This window comes from Paroedura picta, chromosome 2 (assembly GCF_049243985.1).
Source record: "Paroedura picta isolate Pp20150507F chromosome 2, Ppicta_v3.0, whole genome shotgun sequence".
In the NCBI taxonomy this organism is placed as follows: Eukaryota; Metazoa; Chordata; class Lepidosauria; order Squamata; family Gekkonidae; genus Paroedura; species Paroedura picta.
This window is the reverse complement of record NC_135370.1, coordinates 124,314,786-124,333,333: the sequence shown is the minus strand read 5'-3', so window position 1 is coordinate 124,333,333 and position 18,548 is coordinate 124,314,786. Positions and strand designations below refer to the sequence as shown.

Sequence of the window (18,548 nt, the reverse complement as noted above, 5' to 3'; positions counted from 1 at the left end):
CATAAATCGAAAGCATCTGTTCTCCTCCTGTCTTCCTTCTTCAGGGTCCAGCTTTCACATCCATAGGTTGTTATGGGGAAGACAACGGCGTTAACTAGCCAGCACTTTGTATTAAGGCTGATGTCCTTACTCTTCCATATTCGGTTCATGCCTAACATTGCGTTCTTGGTCATGGCCTTTTTGATATTTAGGTATAGTCCCATCTTTTCATTTTCTTCTTTTAGTCTCTTTATCAGGGTCTTCAGATCACACTCCAATTCAGCACGGAGTGTTGAATCATCTGCACAGTGGAGATTATTGATGTTACAACCTCCAATTTTGACTCCAATCATAGATTTTTCCAGATTAAGTTTCCGCATAATGACCTCTGCATAAAGGTTAAAAAGAAAGGGTGATAAGATACACCCTTGTCTCACTCCTTGGCTAACCTTGAACCAATCAGTGTCTCCATATATTGTTCATACTGTGGCCTCCTGATTGGTGTACAATGGGTTAAGTGGGACGACACTCCCAATTCATGCAAGGCATCCAATAGCTTCTTGTGATCAACACAGACAAACGCTTAAGAATAATCAATAAAGCATAGATAGATGGCCTTTTGATATTCATGATTTTTTTCAAGAATCCAGCACAAATTTCCAATGTGGTCTCAGGTGCCGTGACCATGTCGAAAACCAGCCTGGACATCCGGTAGCTGAGCATCAATGGTTGATTTGAGATGGTTCTGAATGATCTTCAATAAGATTTTACTCGCATGGGAGATCAGGGCTATAGTTCGATAGTTTGAGCAGATGCGAGCATCACTTTTCTTTAGTAATGGGATGTGCTTAATAAGTATCAAAATGCACTTTCCCAGTTTACAAGACCCTTAGAATGCAACAAAGGGTGAAGAAGTTCTTCACGGGGAACCTCATGAAGCTGGCAATCAAGAATGATGTGTTGGGCTGAATACAGTAAGTTTGCAGAGCATAGACATAACCTCTCCTGAAATGGAATCTTCTGATATCTCCCAGCTAGAAAGTGTTTTTCTTTTCTTTCTTTGCTGAACTATTCTGACTGTGAAATTTTTTCCCCTGATATCTATCTGGTGCCATTCTACATGTAGTTTAAAGCCATTTCTGCAGGTCCTATTTTCTGCTGCCAACAGGAACCACTCCGTGTCCTCCTCCAAGTGACAACCTTTCAAATACTTAAAGAGAATAATCATGTTCCCTCTCAACCTCCTTTTCTCCAGGCTGAAGATTCCCCAGGCCCCAAAGCATCACCATTGCTGTCCTCTGCAGCCTCTCAATTTCGTCCACATCTTTTTTGAAGTGAGGCCTCCAGAACTGCACGCAGTACTCCAGATGGGGTCTGACTAATGTGATATACAGCAGGACTATGACATCCTGCAGTTTTGATGTGATGCCTCTGTTGATGGATGCCAAGACTGCATTTGCCTTCTTTATCATTGCATCACACTGTCTGCTGTCTCCCTCACTTATCCACCCGGCATTCCCAACACCGTTTTGAATCCTACCCCACAGTCTTAAGTTGCCCTCGGAGTATAAGTACACTAGTTAAATCTACATAGTATGATCATAACCAATTCTCTTCCCCTAGGATAGCTGATCACATACCATATGGCTTCTAAAACTTCTTTTTTTTTTTTATAGAGAATTTTTATTTTATTTTCCAGAGTTAAAAACAGTGAAATACATGCAATCTACATTATTAATACAGAAAAGGAGGGTTATGCTCTTCATTTGATACACTTAGTTCCCCGTTTTAATCCCCTTTGTATTATTTCCTTAAATAGTTCAGGTAAGGGCCCCATTGTTCTTGAAAGGCCTCTTCTATTCTTCCGTTAACTATTAGTGTCAGTTTGGCCATCTTGGCAAAATCAGCTAGTTTATTCAGCCAGTCTTCTGTCGAGGGTAGTTCTTGCGTTTTCCATTTCTTGGCCAATTCTAGTCTTGCTGCCGTCGTCGCGTAGAAGAAGAAGCTCTGTGTGTGGGTTGGGAGGCACTGCGGAAGAACACTTTGGTTCCCCGTTTCAATCTTAAAAACCCTCTTCTCTTCATTTAAGATTATAAGACTGGCTACAATATTATAGACTTTTACCCAAAGCTTATAGACTTTTTATAGACTTTTTCACGTTTGCACCACATTTAAAAAGAGAAGTCTACTTTGTTACCATCATTTCAGCATTTGTTTACATAGTTTTTAACAATTTTAACAATCATAAACAGTTTATACTTAGCGTGGTCCTAAAGCCCTCCACATTTCCACTAGGGAAAAGGAAAAAGGAAAAAATACAAGCCTGCTTAGTTGTACGGAAAGAAGAGAAACAAATATATGTTTATGGGTTGCTAAGGTTATTAAGTTATATAAGTTTACATTGTTAATACCAAAAATGATAAAATGGAGTCTTCATTAGTTAGTAGAATAAATTCTTCGTTAGTTACATTTACACCTCCTCAGTTAGGAACCTCCTTTTAGTTATGCTTTAAGTTTAGGCTGAAAGTCACTACAGAGATATATTAGATAATTCAAATTCAGCTATCATAGGAAATCTAAAACCCCACACTTACATGATAGTATAAACCCATTCCATTAGGTGTCTCCTTTTAGTTATGCTTTAATTTTGGGCTGGTAGACACTACAAAATTAGATTTAATAATACAAATTCAGCTTACTTAGAAGATCTTAGACCCCAGATTAACTTCTTAACTAGTTATATTACCTATATAGCTACGGAAAGGAGGGAAAAGAGGAAAAGAATTTCAACCACTGTGTCACATTTCCGTTCCCCAAGTTTCTTAAGGGGGTCTCATATCGAGGCTTGTTACGTCTTGTGGCTCCCATTGAATAATGTTCTGTCCAGTTGGTCTTTGGCTTGGAAAGTACAGTTGTAGTCTTTCCCTCGGAGTATACATCGGTAAATCTTGAAACAGTTGTACCTCCTGGACTCCAATATCAGTACAGATGTTTTTCCAAGAAGCTCCTTTCAATCGATTGCTTTCACCGCAGATCCATATGTCTTTTAATTGATTCTTGTGTACTGTTGCTTTGGAGTAGCTGTATATCTTCTTAGGTAGGGTGTCCTTATCTGAGCTGCAAGACTCTGACATCCCCTTTTCCATCTCCATAATTTCCGATTCCTCTTCTGCTGGTAATTTTCCACCTTGTTTAGAGCTATCATCAGCCACTACTATTGGTTCATCATTCCTGTTAGAAACTTCTTCCTTAATGCCTTTAAACTCCATGAGCATATTTTTAAGCAAGCCATCTGTAAATTCTTTCAGGTCTTGGGTTTGTTTCTTTAGAAGATATGCAAATTCTTTAAGCGTAAACATGTTTCAGGCTTAGAATTTTGTTAGACTTAGGCAATTTTGCATATGTTGTTTCCAAAATATATTTGCAATTTTGCAAATAACCAGTAGAGGTCCTACAGAGTCCTAACGAAAGCAACAGTCTGTTTTGATGTTAAAGCAATGTCTCTGGAACTTAGTTCTCGCGAGATCTTTCCACCCACGGCTCTTATCTCTCTTATCTCCGAAAACCAAAACAGATGCAATAAGAGCTGTTACTTATTAGTTTGAGTTAATTTAAGTCCTTCTTCTACTTAGAAAAGAAAATTAGCCTGCCTCATATTGAGGTGGCTTCAAGCAGAGCCAGAAACGGGGGGAAAAGTAGAGACGGAGAAGCGGAAGAGCACTTGCATCTCTGCATTGATTAATGACTTAATATCTTGGAATTTGGCAGATGTCCACCCCCTCAGTTCTAAACATTCATTTGCAATAAATCGTAATAGAGGATCAAAGTAGATTCACTTATCTTCCTGTCACTCTAGCTTGCTTGAATTAAAGAAAGCAACTTTCCACGCCGGGAGTTTATTCCAGGGAAGAGGGTGCCGGGGGAAACCCCGGCTTCTAAAACTTCTGCTCCTTTATATATATATTTTTTAATTTTAATGTATTTATAATTAAATTTCTATACTGCCCCTCGGGGCAGTTTACTGTCTCGGGGGAATTTACATAATTTAAAAACAGGATAATAGTTAAATCTTGGTTTCTGAATCCCCCTATCCTACTCAGGGGTAAGTTTTTCTTAGGGAGGGCCCATTTAGATGGTGTCTTGCCTGCTAGTGACAACTACTATACATATAAATTGGATGGGAGAGCGAAAAGTTGGCATTTTAACACATAGTTAATTAACCTGCAATGGGAGATCAAAAGTGAGTGGGAACATGGGGTAAAATCATAGAATTTCCAGTGATTCCTAGAGAGGACTTCCAGCTTTCCCCAGGAATGAGGCCATGCCATTGGCCAAATAGCCATTTTTGGATTATTTTTCTCCCACCATTTTCAGAGCAACAGCAGGAAATGGGAGCCAGTATTGGGGGTTCTCCCATTTGGGTCTTGGCAGCCCTAAGCCCATCTCTTCAGAAACACATGACTGTGATTATATATAGGTACTATGCAGTACATACCTAGTATGTGACTGAGACGGAATTAGCAGGTTGGGTCATGATCTTCAGAGTACTGCAAGGTGTGGTTAATAGGTATATCAAGCTGCTGGATGAGACTGGGCTTTTTTCACATCAGGTTTTTGATATAGCTTGGCTTCTTAACTTCAATGGGATTTCCCCTCCCTTACAGAGAGTATCATTTGCCAGCCCTTGCTCTCCTGGTTTTTCTTCAGCCTTTTGCTTCTGAAATGGAATCCTGAGGGCGTGATCAGGTGATTTTAGCTTAACTTGGAGTTTCATTCAGACAAGATGGATATGATACAGGCTAGTTAGGCTGATGAGGGAAATTATGTGCTAAACTTGCATGAGCTTAAAAAATCATTTGCAGGTCAGGTAAGGAGTTTGAGAGACCTTATGAACCCAGTACTGTTGCTTAATAAACAGCTTGGTGGGACATTCAGAAGCACTTCATTGTAATTATATCTGGTTTGTTAACTGTTAGATTCAACTGATCTGATCGTGTTAATCCATGCTAATCCTCAAATGGTCTCCTGTCCAACACTGTACAAGGGGCTGTCCTCAGAAACTTCAGCTGGCACAAAACATGTAGTCCCTTTGTTGTTGGAGGCTAGAAAGCACAAATATGTTACACCTGCCATAAATTCAGTTTACGAATCTATTCAACCCTCATATGTGAAGAAATTGCCAGGGGTGGGAGGGAGAGAGGCCCAAGCCCAGGCAACATTGCCAGCAATGTGGCTACATCTCTTCTGGTGTGCACTGGAAGTGACAACATCACACTGCAATATTGTGTCAACATTCAGGTATTTGAGCAAAAACTCTATGATAAAAATGGCTTCTATCATAGAGTTTTTGCCCACATACCAGAGAATCACCTCAATATTGCCAGCATGATGATGTTACTTCCTGTGCATGATGGAACATTACCACATAGTCATTGGCTGGGCTGTCTTCTTTCTCGTGGAAGTCATCCAACTGTCCAGCTGATCAGTGGCAGGGGCCAGGGTTTGGTAGCAGATGATTCTTATCTCCACTGGGGTGTATGTGTGTGTGGCAACCCTACTTCAACTAAAGTTTTTGCAAAAGCAACATTCATTAACTCTGACCATTAAAGGGGAAGAAAGGAATGCACAGGTACATGACATCAGATTTTGCTGTGGTTTAATATAGTAACCTCACCAAAGGGAAGCAAAAAGACTTTTTTGCTACAAAATATTGAAGATGAAGAAGAATCCTAGGTGCATTATTTTATTTTAAACCATATTTCTTCCAAAACTAAAATGTCTTTTTCCCTTCTGCATTTTAGTTTTTCTAAAAATATTAAATCCCCGTTTGTGACTGGTTGAGACTGTCCACCTGTTTGACCATTTCTGGATCACAGCTGTGAAGGAAACAAAATAATCTAAGCATTACCTTTTGTCCAACTGTATTCTTTTTCCAGCTTTGCATCTGCTGTCATGTTTTAACCAGCTGCAGTTTCCACACTGTCAGCTATTCCTTCACTGTAATCCAGCGGATCCTTGCACACATCTACCTAGAACACCATGCACAGATGGACCCCTCCTCCCTCCAAAAACTTCCCCTTTCAATTTAATGAGGAAGAATGCCCAGAAAGCTCAGAGAGTAAAAACCTTCCTTTTTTTAGAGTCTAAAAATGAACTCTTCTCCACTGTCACAAAGCTAGCAGTTCATAGTTGGCTATGCCATTTCTGAAATGCTTTAGGCTGATCCTGCAATGAGCAGATGGTAAAGGTAAAGGTATCCCCTGTGCAAGCACCGAGTCATGTCTGACCCTTGGGGTGACGCCCTCCAGCGTTTTCATGGCAGACTCAATACGGGGTGGTTTGCCAGTGCCTTCCCCAGTCATTACCATTTACCCCCCAGCAAGCTGGGTACTCATTTTACCGACCTCGGAAGGATGGAAGGCTGAGTCAACCTTGAGCCGGCTGCTGGGATCGAACTCCCAGCCTCAATGGGCAAAGCTTTCAGACGGCTGCCTTACCACTCTGCGCCACAAGAGGCTCATGGTATTTTGAGAGCAGATGGTATTTTGTATTTATTTATAGTTCAGCTTCTATACAGCCACTCCCCAAAAGGCTTGTGGTGGTTCACAACACAGATATAAAACCCAATACAACAATATTAAAATCCCCATTTTACCCCCTCAACGGCAAAAGTCCCTCTTCCTTCCTGGCTCACCGATTGACTGAAAGCGAGCCTCAGGGGAGAATGCCAGCTGTGTTACTCTCGTGACCTGTGCCTCTATGAGGGGGAGCCATGGAGAATCACACCCAGGTTCCTGGCAGAGTGAGCCACTCATAGCTACATTCCATCCAGGTTGGGCAAACGTGCTTTTCTCTCTTGGGCCCTTCCTGCCCAGCCACAAGACCTCCGTGTTTGAAGCGTTGAGCTTCAGGTGACTCTACTTGAGCCACCTCATCACTGCTTCCAGGCAGTTGGCTAATGCATCTGGTTGGGGAGAAGGAAGGGATTGGCATGGGTTATTTTTATTGCACTTTGTTTTTATTTTTAATAATATCATTGTTTTTTATTTTTAATAATATCAGCAAAACTCTGAAGGATAAAAAAGGACTGAAAACATAGCTGAGGTATCTGTACTATAGGTGTGGTTCCCAACAGGCCTGTAGAAAAATGTCCTGCACCTTTAATAATAAGAGGAAGTGTAAACAAATGGTGGGGATGTTTTATCACATGTGGTAGACTTGCTATAAGGTAAAAAAATTGGTCTCAGATTCTCATGTATGTACAAAAGATTCTGAAGATTAATGTTAAAATGAAACAAGAGATATTTCTGCTAGTACTACTGGACTGAAACTTAGGGGAAAATTGGGACATTATTTCTATACTAGCAAAAAAAAACCCATTGCAATTTAAAATACATTCACTAGCCTTCTCTCCTCCCCACTGCAGACCCACAAAGGCCTGAAGAGGTGACGGTGGGCCTTCTGGGGGTGGGAGTGCTGGTGGGGACTCCCCTCCTCCCTCCCCCCCCCCCACCCCGGGCAGCCCCACTGAGGCCTAGAGAGGCTGTGGATATGTTATTGATATAACATAACATATCAATAATATAAGGTATTTTAATAGGTATGATAAATATGAAACTGATTAATTGCATATTATGACTTTTGTATGTCTGATCTTCTATTGTATTTTTATTGTTATTTCTGATTTTTCATCTTTATTACTTATGTTCCTTTTTATGTAATCAAAAACTTGCTGTAAAAAGATTTCCCTGAATAAACTTTCAGTGGAAGCAGAAGAAGAAGAGCTGGTTTTTATGCCCTGCTTTTCACTACCCAAAGGAGTCTTAAGGGCTTAATGTGAAGAAATGAGCCGCTGAAGATTTTCATGGCATGAAGGTAAATAACATCATCTAGTAAATAACATCCCATTAAGCCTCTCGGAAGGGCAAGAGACATCTCTCTGCAGGTTTGTTAGTTCTTTAAAAGTCTTTTCCCCTTTCCCTGAAAGTGACTGCCTGCCATTCCAAGCCAGCTCTTCCATGGCCAAAATCAGATGCATAGCAATGCACAGAATGATTGACATGTGATTTTAAATCAGCCTTCCAGCACTGTTAGCAATTGATTCTGAAACCTGGTACATTTCAAACTGCCTTTTGAGTTTTCACATCTACATAACAACAGCAGCAGAGGAGCTGAAAAGCACTTTTTATTCAGTCCAAGCCTGTCTCACATTCTGACAAATGTCCTGCCTGTACAGTACACTGTGCATTGAAGGAGATTTTCTAGTTTGCTTCACTTTAGCAGCAGACATTACATCGTGAGGGACTTCTTGCTATAGTAGAATTAGTCCAGAGTCCATATTTTCTCCATTGACCTTTGATTCTGAATATCAGCTTCTATACAGCCACTCCCCAAAAGGCTTGTGGTGGTTCACAACACAGATATAAAACCCAATACAGTTTATGCAGTTTACGCTGCTCCTCTAGCAGCCTTCCTCCCCATCGGTATTTCCCCAAGAAATACATCACTCTGTCCTAAAGAATGGGTGTCAAAACAAATTTTGTCCAGTCTATCATCTCAGCCAAAGCTGACCTTGAAAGTTTGAAGACAGCCTTATGCAGCTCTGGGATTCAGGTTATGTCCTGATAGACTTTGGGTTGCAATGCAGAGTGGATAATATTATTGTCATTCCAACACTGCCATCTGGTAGCCAATAGCACAGTAGCAACAGCAAGTGAAAAATATTCTCCGTTGGTGTTTTGAACAAGATCTGAGCTAAAACAACAGGAAGAGCATTTCTGCACATGGGTAAAAATAGCGTCACACCAGCTGAGTGGCGTAATGCTAAATATAATTGCATCTCCCAGCCCCTCCTCATCTTTTTTACTGTCTCGTTCTTCTCTGCCACCATTTCATGCTTCAACCCCTCCACAAGTGCTGCCAGTAATGGTGGAAGAGAGCAATACAATTTACACGGGACACTCTTCTGCCTGTCACTCAAGCCAGGCTGCCAATCCCCTCTCTCCATGCTTTGAAGGATATGCGATGCCCGCTAATTAAAAAAAAAATCAGGAGTTCTCCGTTGAAACAACTATGCATCTAATCATAGATGCATAGTGCTTCTTTATTGCCACTGCTTATGGAATGACAAGGTTTGCTTCTTTTAAAAATAAATCTCATTTCTGATTGTGGGGGGAGCTTAGAGAGGCATGCTTTGTGCTACAACTTTGGGGATATATATATTTTTTACCTTTGCCGGTATGATTGAATAACTATTCATTGCTCCAGGCAGTTCACTTAAAGAAAATAAAAACTCTGTTCTGCTGCTATTGCCTCTCCCCTCACGTGCACAAAAGCCTTGGGGCTTTTCTTGCTGGTTGGCTGTCTCTTGTGAGCTTGCGGCTCTTCGTCCTGCCCCTCAAGAGAGGGAGGGAGGGAGGGAGGGAGGGAGAAGAGAGCGCCCAGCTCCCCCATGTGATCTGATGGAGAGGCTTCTTCAAAGGAGAGATGTTGGGGGGAAATTCTTACTGTCATCGCTTGCACGCTTGTCCACCAGAAAAAGGGGGCAGGAGCACAGGACAAGGCCTTGTGCATTTGAGCATCCATACCAGTTTGGTGTAGTGGTTAGGAGGACGGACTTCTAATCTGGCATGCCGGGTTCGATTCTGCATCCCCCACATGCAACCAGCGGGGTGACCTTGGGCTCGCCACAGCACTGATAAAACTGCTCTGACCGAGCTTTCTCAGCCTAACCCACCTCATAGGGTGTCTGTTGTGGGGAGAGGAAAGGGAAAGCAACTGTAAACTGCTTTGAGACTCCTTCTGGTAGAGAAAAGTGGCATATAAGAACCAAATCTTCTTCTTCTTCTTCTTCTTCTTCTTCTTCTTCTTTCGTTGGCTGGTGGGCTGCTGGCTGCTCTCCATTAGGTAAAGCAACATATGTTGGTGAATCCACTTTTTGGGATTACCTGGCCCAATCTTTGGAATGGAGCAGAGACAGGAGACTTGGGAAGGCAGAAACCAAAATGCCATGATCCCAAAGTTAAATGCTTCAGGTTACTTGCAATAAATAAGGTAGAAACTATGTAATTGTTACTGGAAATACAGATATTTCTAGAACATTCAGGGATATCAGCCTTGAGGTCGGACCTGGGGATCCACTGTATTTACAGCTTATCTCCAGATGACAAGAGATCAATTCCCCTGGAGAAAACAGCTGCTTTGGAGGGTGGGCTCTTTGGCATTGCCCTCCCCCCCCCCGAGGTCCCCGTCCTCCCCAGACTCCACCCCCAAATCCCCAGGAGTCTCCCAACCTGGATCTGGTAACTCTTACCCACCCATTCCCCACCAGGTGGGAAGGGGATGATACTCTGCATATACTTACCTTGTCCTCCTGTGCTACCAGTTTGTGTACTGTGGAGGAAGGTTTGACCTTCTTCCTTAACATAGCTCTCTTAGTTTATCCCAGACAGCTACCAGTGCAAAACAAAAACAAAACAGTAACTAAGAAGTGAGCAGCAAAGCAGAAACATTTCAAGATGTTATACAAAAGTATGAATCAGTCAAAGTGAAGCACTTTATCATCTAAGCAATTTCAGTTGGAAAATCGCATCCGCGAGCTCCTGCCCAGCTCAATTATTCAGAGTGATTAGATCTCTTACTGCCCTCGAATACAGGCGCCAAACAATAAAGAAATTGGACTTAAGCTGTGCGGCTTTATCGAGCTATTTCGCGGACAACGTTCTGTCGCTCCGCCATGACCTACCTGCCACAATTGATACAGTTAGTGAACTGGAAGCTCCGTGGCCATCACAGGGGTTAGTGTTTGATGACTTCAGATGGCTCTCGTTAACCAAAGTGGTCAGATTACTAAGCACAGTGAGGGCGACCACTTGCCCGCTTGATTGTTGTCCATCCTGGTTGCTTAAATCAGATGACCAGCGGATAGGAGGTCCTTTGAGGGAGATTATCAACCTCTCCTTAGCATCAGGAGAGTTCCCCGAAGGACTTAAGGAGGCAGTGGTCCACCCTTTACTGAAGAAACCATTGCTAGACCCCCAAGAGCCTGCCAGTTACCGCCCAGTCTTGCATCTTGCGTTTCTGGGTAAGGTGATAGAGCGGGCAGCAGCAGACCAACTACTAGCATTTCTGAAGGAAAACTCAGCCCTAGATCCATACCAGTCTGGCTTCCATCCTGGCCATGGGGTGGAGACTGTGCTGGTCACCCTGACGGACAATATCCGGTGCCAGATGGACCGGGGCGGCTCCGCCATACTCATGTTGTTAGATCTCTCAGCTGCATTCGATGTAGTCGACCATGAGATATTGGCTCACGGCCTCGACAGAACTGGAATTAGAGGGACTGTGCTGCAGTGGCTGGTCTCCTTCCTCCGGAACCGATCGCAGAGGGTTGCAGTGGGGGATGAGTTGTCAGACCCCTTTGGGCTCCCTTGCAGGGTTCCACAGGGGGCGATACTCTTCCCCATGCTTTTTAACATCTATATGCGCCCTCTAGCCCAGCTGGTCTGGGGCTACAGGCTGGGATGTCACCAATATGCGGATGACACCCAGCTCTACCTCCTAATGGACGGACGGCTGGACTCCCCCCCAGATACATTTGCCAGTTGTTTGGAAGCGGTGGCTGGATGGCTCAGGCAGAGTCGTCTGAAACTCAACTCCTCCAAGACGGAGGTCCTGTGGCTAGGGAGAAGAGGGCAGGACCAGGAAGCGCGCCTCCCATGCCTGGATGGGGTGCAATTAACACCTGCACCGGTTGCCAGGAATTTGGGGGGGACTTTTGATTCCTCCCTTTCAATGGAGGCTCAGGTCGCAAAAGTAACCAGGATGGCTTTTTTCCACCTTCACCAAGCCCGGCTACTAGCACCCTACCTGTCCTCAGAACACTTGGCCACTGTGATCCATGCAACAGTCACTTCCAGATTAGACTACTGTAACTCGCTCTATGCTGGCCTACCCTTGTCCTTGATATGGAAGTTACAGCTGGTACAAAATGCGGCTGCGAGGGTCCTCACTGGGACATCTTGGAGGGCCCATATCCAGCTGGTGCTTCATCAACTGCACTGGTTACCTGCCTGTTTCTGGGTCAGGTTCAAGGTATTGGTATTAACCTTTAAGGCCATATGCAGCCTGGGTCCTGCCTACCTGCGGGACTGCTTGCTTGCTTATGCCCCCCACAGGGCCCTTTCGCTCAGCGGGTATGAATTTACTGGTTGTCCTAGGCCCCCGGGACGTACGCCTGGCCTCAACCAGGGCCAGGGCCTTTTCGGTCCTGGCCCCAACCTGGTGGAATGAGCTCCCGGAAGAGCTGAGGGCCCTGCCAGAGTTACCAGCTTTCCACAGGGCCTGCAAGACGGGGCTCTTCTGCCAGGCATATGATTGAGGCTGGGGCAGAGTCCCAGGGGAGGGGTTTTCCAACTGTTTCCCAACTTCATCTCGGCCCCGGCTCTCATTACATTAGATTAGATCTAGTGCCCCACCCTGAACAACGAGGGATTACAAGAGATTATGGTCCCCACTGTGATTGTTATTTTAATGGGGATTTTATTGGGGTTTTATTGTTTTAGAATTTTATGTGTAAACCACCGCGAGGCTACGGCAAGTGGTGGTATAGAAATCAAATAAACAAACAAACAAACAAATAAGTTTTAAGCATGTGTTTATTTCTTCATTTAAATTAGCACAACTTTAGGAGGATTTAACACTTACTGGACGGTCCTCAAAGGGTGCAATCCTAAGAAATCCTAAGAAATAATCCCTGAAAACAAGCCACATTGAATATTTATTTCTGCATAGACATACCTAGGGCTTTTCCGCACATCAAAAAAAAGCATCACTCCAGTGAAATTGTGTGACACTATAAAAAAAATCACTCCCCCCGCCATTTCTCTCCTGCTTGCTCTCCTGCTCTCGTCTGCCACTTTTTTGTGCTTCCTGGCACTCTGCAAGGCTGCCTGATATGACAGAGGGGAAGAACGTGGTATACACACGGCTCTCCCCCCGCCTGTCACTCATGGCAGGCAGCCAATCACCTTTTCCCCTTTTTAAAAGGGACAGCAATAAAAGTGTTTGTTTTTGTTTTTTTAAGTGAAACTACTCCATTGGGATACCTATGCATCTAATCATAGATGCATAGTGCTTATTTTAATGCCACACCACAGCCTTGGAACGGGGGTGGGAGTCTGAGAGGCTTTGTGCATCAACTGATGGGGAATTCTTTTTTCTCTGCCAAGACTGCTCCAGGCAGTTTGCTACAAAAAAAGCCCCATTCCAGGTAGAAGGCAGAGGGAGGTGGGCTTGAGGGCAGGCATTGGAGATGGAGATCATGCTACTTTTCTCATTTTGGTAATGCACGTATCCTTGGTGTGTGGCTTGCTGGTTGCTTTCCTCCTGCTCGCATGACATGGCTGGGGGAATCCAAGTTTTGGCATGCCCCAGCTATCACTTTAAAATGGAGGATGTAGCTGCCGGATTGCTGCTGGGATGCTGGATGCTGGCAACGTCATGCAAAACGACAAAAATATGGTGTTTGCATTAGGTGATTCTTTCACTTTTTTAATCGGGTGCGGAATGGACCCTAGATTACCCCGATAGCCTGATTTTACATTCACAACTGGAAGTGTTGTATGCAAAGGGTCACCAACAGCCTGGAAGGGGGGAAATGTCCTGCCCCTTTAACAGAGAAACACACAGGTGAAACTTCCATAATGTGAAGGTAAATAGCACTGCCTAGTAAATCACAACCTATTGACTCTATTAAAGGGGCAGGATATCATTTCTCTAGGCTGTTGGAAACCCTCTTGCAACAAGGAAGATGCAATTCCATGTGGCAGAGAGAAGACTAAGCATAGAGCATCATTGTAAGCACTGACTTTGCACAAGTCCTCCATCCCATAAACTGCTGCCAGTCTGGTCAGTTCTTGCTCCCTGACTCATGGAAGCCAGCTATATTTATCCCAGGCTGATTAATTCTGTCAAGAGTACTGTGCTGTTGATAAGGTGCTGCTGCCGACAACAGGAGGAGAACAAGGGGGAGGAGCAGGATGGGGGCATCCCAGGGGTATTTGTATAGCGAGGAGGCTTGAAAGTCATTCAGTCGCCTTGTGCTCACACTCCGATCCTGGCTTTTCCGCTTGCAAGGCAAACTTAAGATGCCTGAACCTGCAAAGAAACCAGGTAAGGACTGCAAGACACAAAGAATGACTGTAGCCTGCCTGTTGGAAGAAGTGACTGCTGGGCGGAGCACCTCTCCTCCAAATAAGCAAAGCCAGATGCCTTAGCAACAAGGATGGGTGGGGGGGGGGATCAGGTGCCTTTCTTTTGAAGGAAGGATATGGGTCCATAGGGTGAGGCAATCAGACACACAGAACTGTCAGTGACTCCATCACCTTGAAGCTGCTTACTCAACCCCTCCTGAATATTGGGGGGGGGGGGGAGGGGCTCCCATGTTTGTTCTCTCCTTCACTGTCATGCAGATAAATGTAAATTTACAACTGAATCACAAAAGAAGGCATTTGGGATCTTGTAGCCTCTGAGAAAGACTGTGCCACCCAGAACGTGTTTCATGAAAAAGGATGTTTAGGTGAGGAAAGAGGAGCCAAGATTCATGCTTAAAATGACTTATTTTCTTTTAATTGTTTACAGCTGAAAAATCTATAATATTATAGACATTTTATAAAAGTTTAGGACTGAAGTTACCAGGTCACTGTTTTGCTTGAAATATTGCATATCATACGTTGGTTGACATCAATAGATAATCAAGAATCATCTTATGCTGAAATTCCTCTATGATGTTCTACCTGTTTTAAAAGGGTATATTTTCTATAATGTTTCTGTTAATCTGTATTAATAAACATCTAATTGTGTCAAATATTGCATTGGCTGTTTTGCAGGATATACCACTGCCTTACAAATAGCTTTACACCAATGCCACTGTCCATGGGTTGGATGTGCATTCACAGCAACTTGTGATAAATTGGATTATTGGATAATGCACTTTCAATGCACGTTAGAAGCAAATTTTCCTGTTTCACAAAATTTCTGTTTCACACACACACACAGATGGCTTTCTTCCCTCTCCTTGGCAGCCTCTCTATAGTAATAGCCTGGCCAATTGGTAAAAGTGTGGTTGTTACAGTGTTGCCCACCAATGTAGCTTGATTCCCAACAGCATCTGAAAGAAGAAAATGAGGAGAGTACAGAGGTGCATGGCAGCCATTGTGCTGACCACTTCTGGTAACAACTGGAGATGCTATCATAGGACGCTCTAGGATTTGCAAATACTCTATGGTTTTGCCATGGAGTTTTGCAGTGTCCTAGGGGTTTGGAGACCAAGATGCATGAAGAAAGGTTGGGGGAGCTTGGTCTGTTTACCCTGGAGAGGAGACGACTGAGAAGGGATCTGATAACCATCTTCAAGTATTTAAAAGGGTGCCCTATAGATGGAGCAGACTTGTTCTCTCTTGCCCCAGACCAGAACCATTGGGATGAAATTAATGCAAAAGAAATTCTGTCTAAACTTCAGGAAGAAGTTCCTGGCAGTTAGAGCAGTTTCTCAGTAGAACAGACTTCCCTGGAAGTTGATAGAAGAAGAAGAAGAAGAAGAAGAAGAAGAAGAAGAAGAAGAAGAAGAAGAAGAAGAAGAAGAAGAAGAAGAAGAAGAAGAAGAAGAAGAAGAGTTGGTTCTTATGTGCCACTTTTCCCTACCCGAAAGAGGCTCAAAATGGCTTACAGTCGCCTTCCCATTCCTCTCCCCACAACAGACACCCTGTGGGGTGGGTGAGGCTGAGAGAGCCCTGATATTACTGCTTGATCAGAACAGTTTTATCAGAGCCGGGGCAAGCCCAAGGTCACCCAGCTGGCTGCATGCGGGGGGAGTGCAGAATCGAACCCGGCATGCCAAATTAGAAGTCCGCACTCCTAACCACTACACCAAACTGGCTTTCCATCTTTGGAAATTTTTAAACAGAGGCTGGATAGCCATCTGATGGAGAGGCTGATTCTGTGAAGGCAAAGGGGTGGCAGGTTGCAGTAGATGAGCGATTGGGTTATGAGTATCCTGCACAGTGCAGGGGGTTGGACTAGATGACCTATAAGATCCCTTCCAACTCTATTATTCTATGATTCTAAATCACTTTCTGTTTTTATTTGAAGTGACATCAGTGCACTAGTGTGATGCTGGCACACTAGTCTCCACTCCTAAATGCTCCCAGTGGTTGATATCTGTGGCCTGGCGTCCCTAGGTATCAGGTTGTTAGGTGAATGTATGGTGGCCACTGTCCAACCTGGTCAAGTTGTGCAAGTTGTATAGATGCTACTGCTGGGTTCAAGAAAGCTGTGTGTTATCATTTGATAGCCACCATCACACCTTGGTGTATCACACAAATTGCAGGGCAACAAGTTTCCCAGCAATTGCCACCTGCCTTGGCCCTGCTGCGTCCTCTCTCCAGGGTAAGAAAGGGGGGAACAGGCATGAACTGGGATGTCAAAATAGTGGCCACACAATGGTCATTGAGAATTCAGAGGGGATTTATTTCTTAAACGGTTGAAGTTGTTTCTATTATTTGGGGACATTGAAACCACAAATATATATTTTTTAACATTTTGTGTTTTCTTCAGAACCTGAGGCTTTTCTTGGGTTTGCAAAAGGTCTGCCTTGTCCATTCATATCTCCAGTTTCTGATAGTCATGTTGAGAATTAGATATATTGATATACATGAAGTAGCTTGAACTCTTTACACTTCTGGATGTATCCCAGATATTGAGATATCTTAGCAATCTTAGCATCTGTGGTAACCATAAAAAGATCAATATTTTATACTAGGTCTATGAATAGACATATTGCATTTGATATACCCAGATGAAGTATAGGAGCCAGGGACAGTGATGTTCATATTTAAGAACTCAACTTGGAATATTTTTGCTAAGCCGGCTAAATTAAACCAGCTTTCTGTATGAAAATCTGAGGGCTATTCCGCATCCGGAAAATATAGTGAAAGGTTTACCTTTTGCTGATGTCATTTTTTGGGCATTTTACATGTTGTCGTCAGCATCCAGCATCCCAGCAGCAAACTGGCAGCTACATCCTCCATTTTAAAGTGCTAGTTGGGGAATCCACCCCCAGCCATGTAGCATGAGCAAGAGGAGAGCAACCAGAAAACACATGCTAAGGAAAGGTGTGGAGGCGAAGTAGTGTTATCTCCACCTCCAGGAACCTGCCCTCGCACCTGCCTCCCTCTCCCTTTTCCCGGGGACAGGGCTTTTAAAAAAAATCAAACTGCCTGGAGCAATGAATATGTGTTAAATCATCCAGGCAAAGCAAAAAATAAATTTTCCCGACCAGTTAACACACAAAGCATGCCTCTATAACCCCCTCCCCCCAAAAAATTGGGAACAAGTTTACTTTTTTTAAAGCTTCAGAGCTCATAATTCCAAAATGGGTAGCAGGAAAGTAAGTAATGGGTAGCAGTAAAGTAATGATTAGATGCATATGCATAGCACTGGAGAAGTTTTACTTTAAAAAAAATTAGCTTGCATCTCAGTCCCTTTAAAACAAGGAGGAAGGTGATTGGCTGCCTGGCTTGATTATCAGGCAGAGGAGAGTCACGTGTATAGCGCACTCCTCTGCCATTTCAAGCAGGTGTACAGAGTGCCAAGAAGCAGAGGAGAGCAAGAGAGCCAGGAAGTGAAGAATGGCTAGAGGCGCAAGTTTTTATAGCATTACCCAATTGCGCTGGCATAACACTATTTTTTTCAATGTGCGGAAAGGCCCTGAATACTACTCACCTGATACACTCTAAAAAGAGAAAGAAGTGCAGCAGGATAACAGAACTGTTACATGTGCAAGCTTATCAAATAATCCACCCTCTCCCTGTGCATGCCTCACTGCTAGAGTTTTACTCATGTTACTGGAATTTACAATCTCAGCTGCTGAAGAGGGAGAAGAATGCAAGATAGGGAGTTTTAACAACTTGAGATCAAGGACCAGCGAAGCTTGCCAGTGCATTTGCTGTTTCAGCTGTGGAATTTACAGGGACCTTATACAGTTCCAGAGCAAAATGTTTACAAGCTTCCTCACCAATGCACTTAGCACTTCCATCTATAGAATTGAAGTCCATTGCCAGATAGTTTTGTAATATGAAAAATAATTGTAATATTTAGTGTTCAAAGTAGCATTTTCCCCCACCATCTGGGACTGCACTAGCCATATAACACTAAAATCACAGACAGTAGAAGGCATTCAAACAATTACAGTGTTTGGGTTATCTCTTTAAAATCATCTTCTTATCTGGCCAGATTTTGAGTTGCCATCTCATGAAATAAAAAAATCACCATAGGGAGCAGAGTTTCTGAAAACACAAAAAGTTCAAAAGAAAAAAATTCAGTGGCCTCCTATTTCCTCCAAAGCATATTTCAAGGCGATAGTGTTGCTGGCATAAAGCCCAAGAATGAGGCCATTTTCAGGCCATTAGATGTACTGTAACATCAGCTTTCAGGTATATGCTACAAGTGAAACCTGCAACAAAACATATCAGTTTGTGGTGTGAGTCCCCTGCCTCCCCACATGCACCCTG

The 18,548-nt window shown here is 43.5% G+C and overlaps 1 protein-coding gene across 1 annotated transcript in view; it reads left to right on the top strand.

Moving 5' to 3' along the window:
- The first annotated feature begins 13,994 nt into the window (after positions 1-13,994).
- MYBPC3 (myosin binding protein C3) overlaps positions 13,995-18,548 on the top strand; it is a 70,243-nt gene continuing 65,689 nt past the window's right edge. The window contains exon 1 of the mRNA XM_077322437.1: positions 13,995-14,151. Within this exon, the coding sequence (XP_077178552.1) occupies positions 14,127-14,151 (25 nt within the window). The 5' untranslated portion in view covers positions 13,995-14,126. The remainder of the gene's footprint in view (positions 14,152-18,548) is intronic.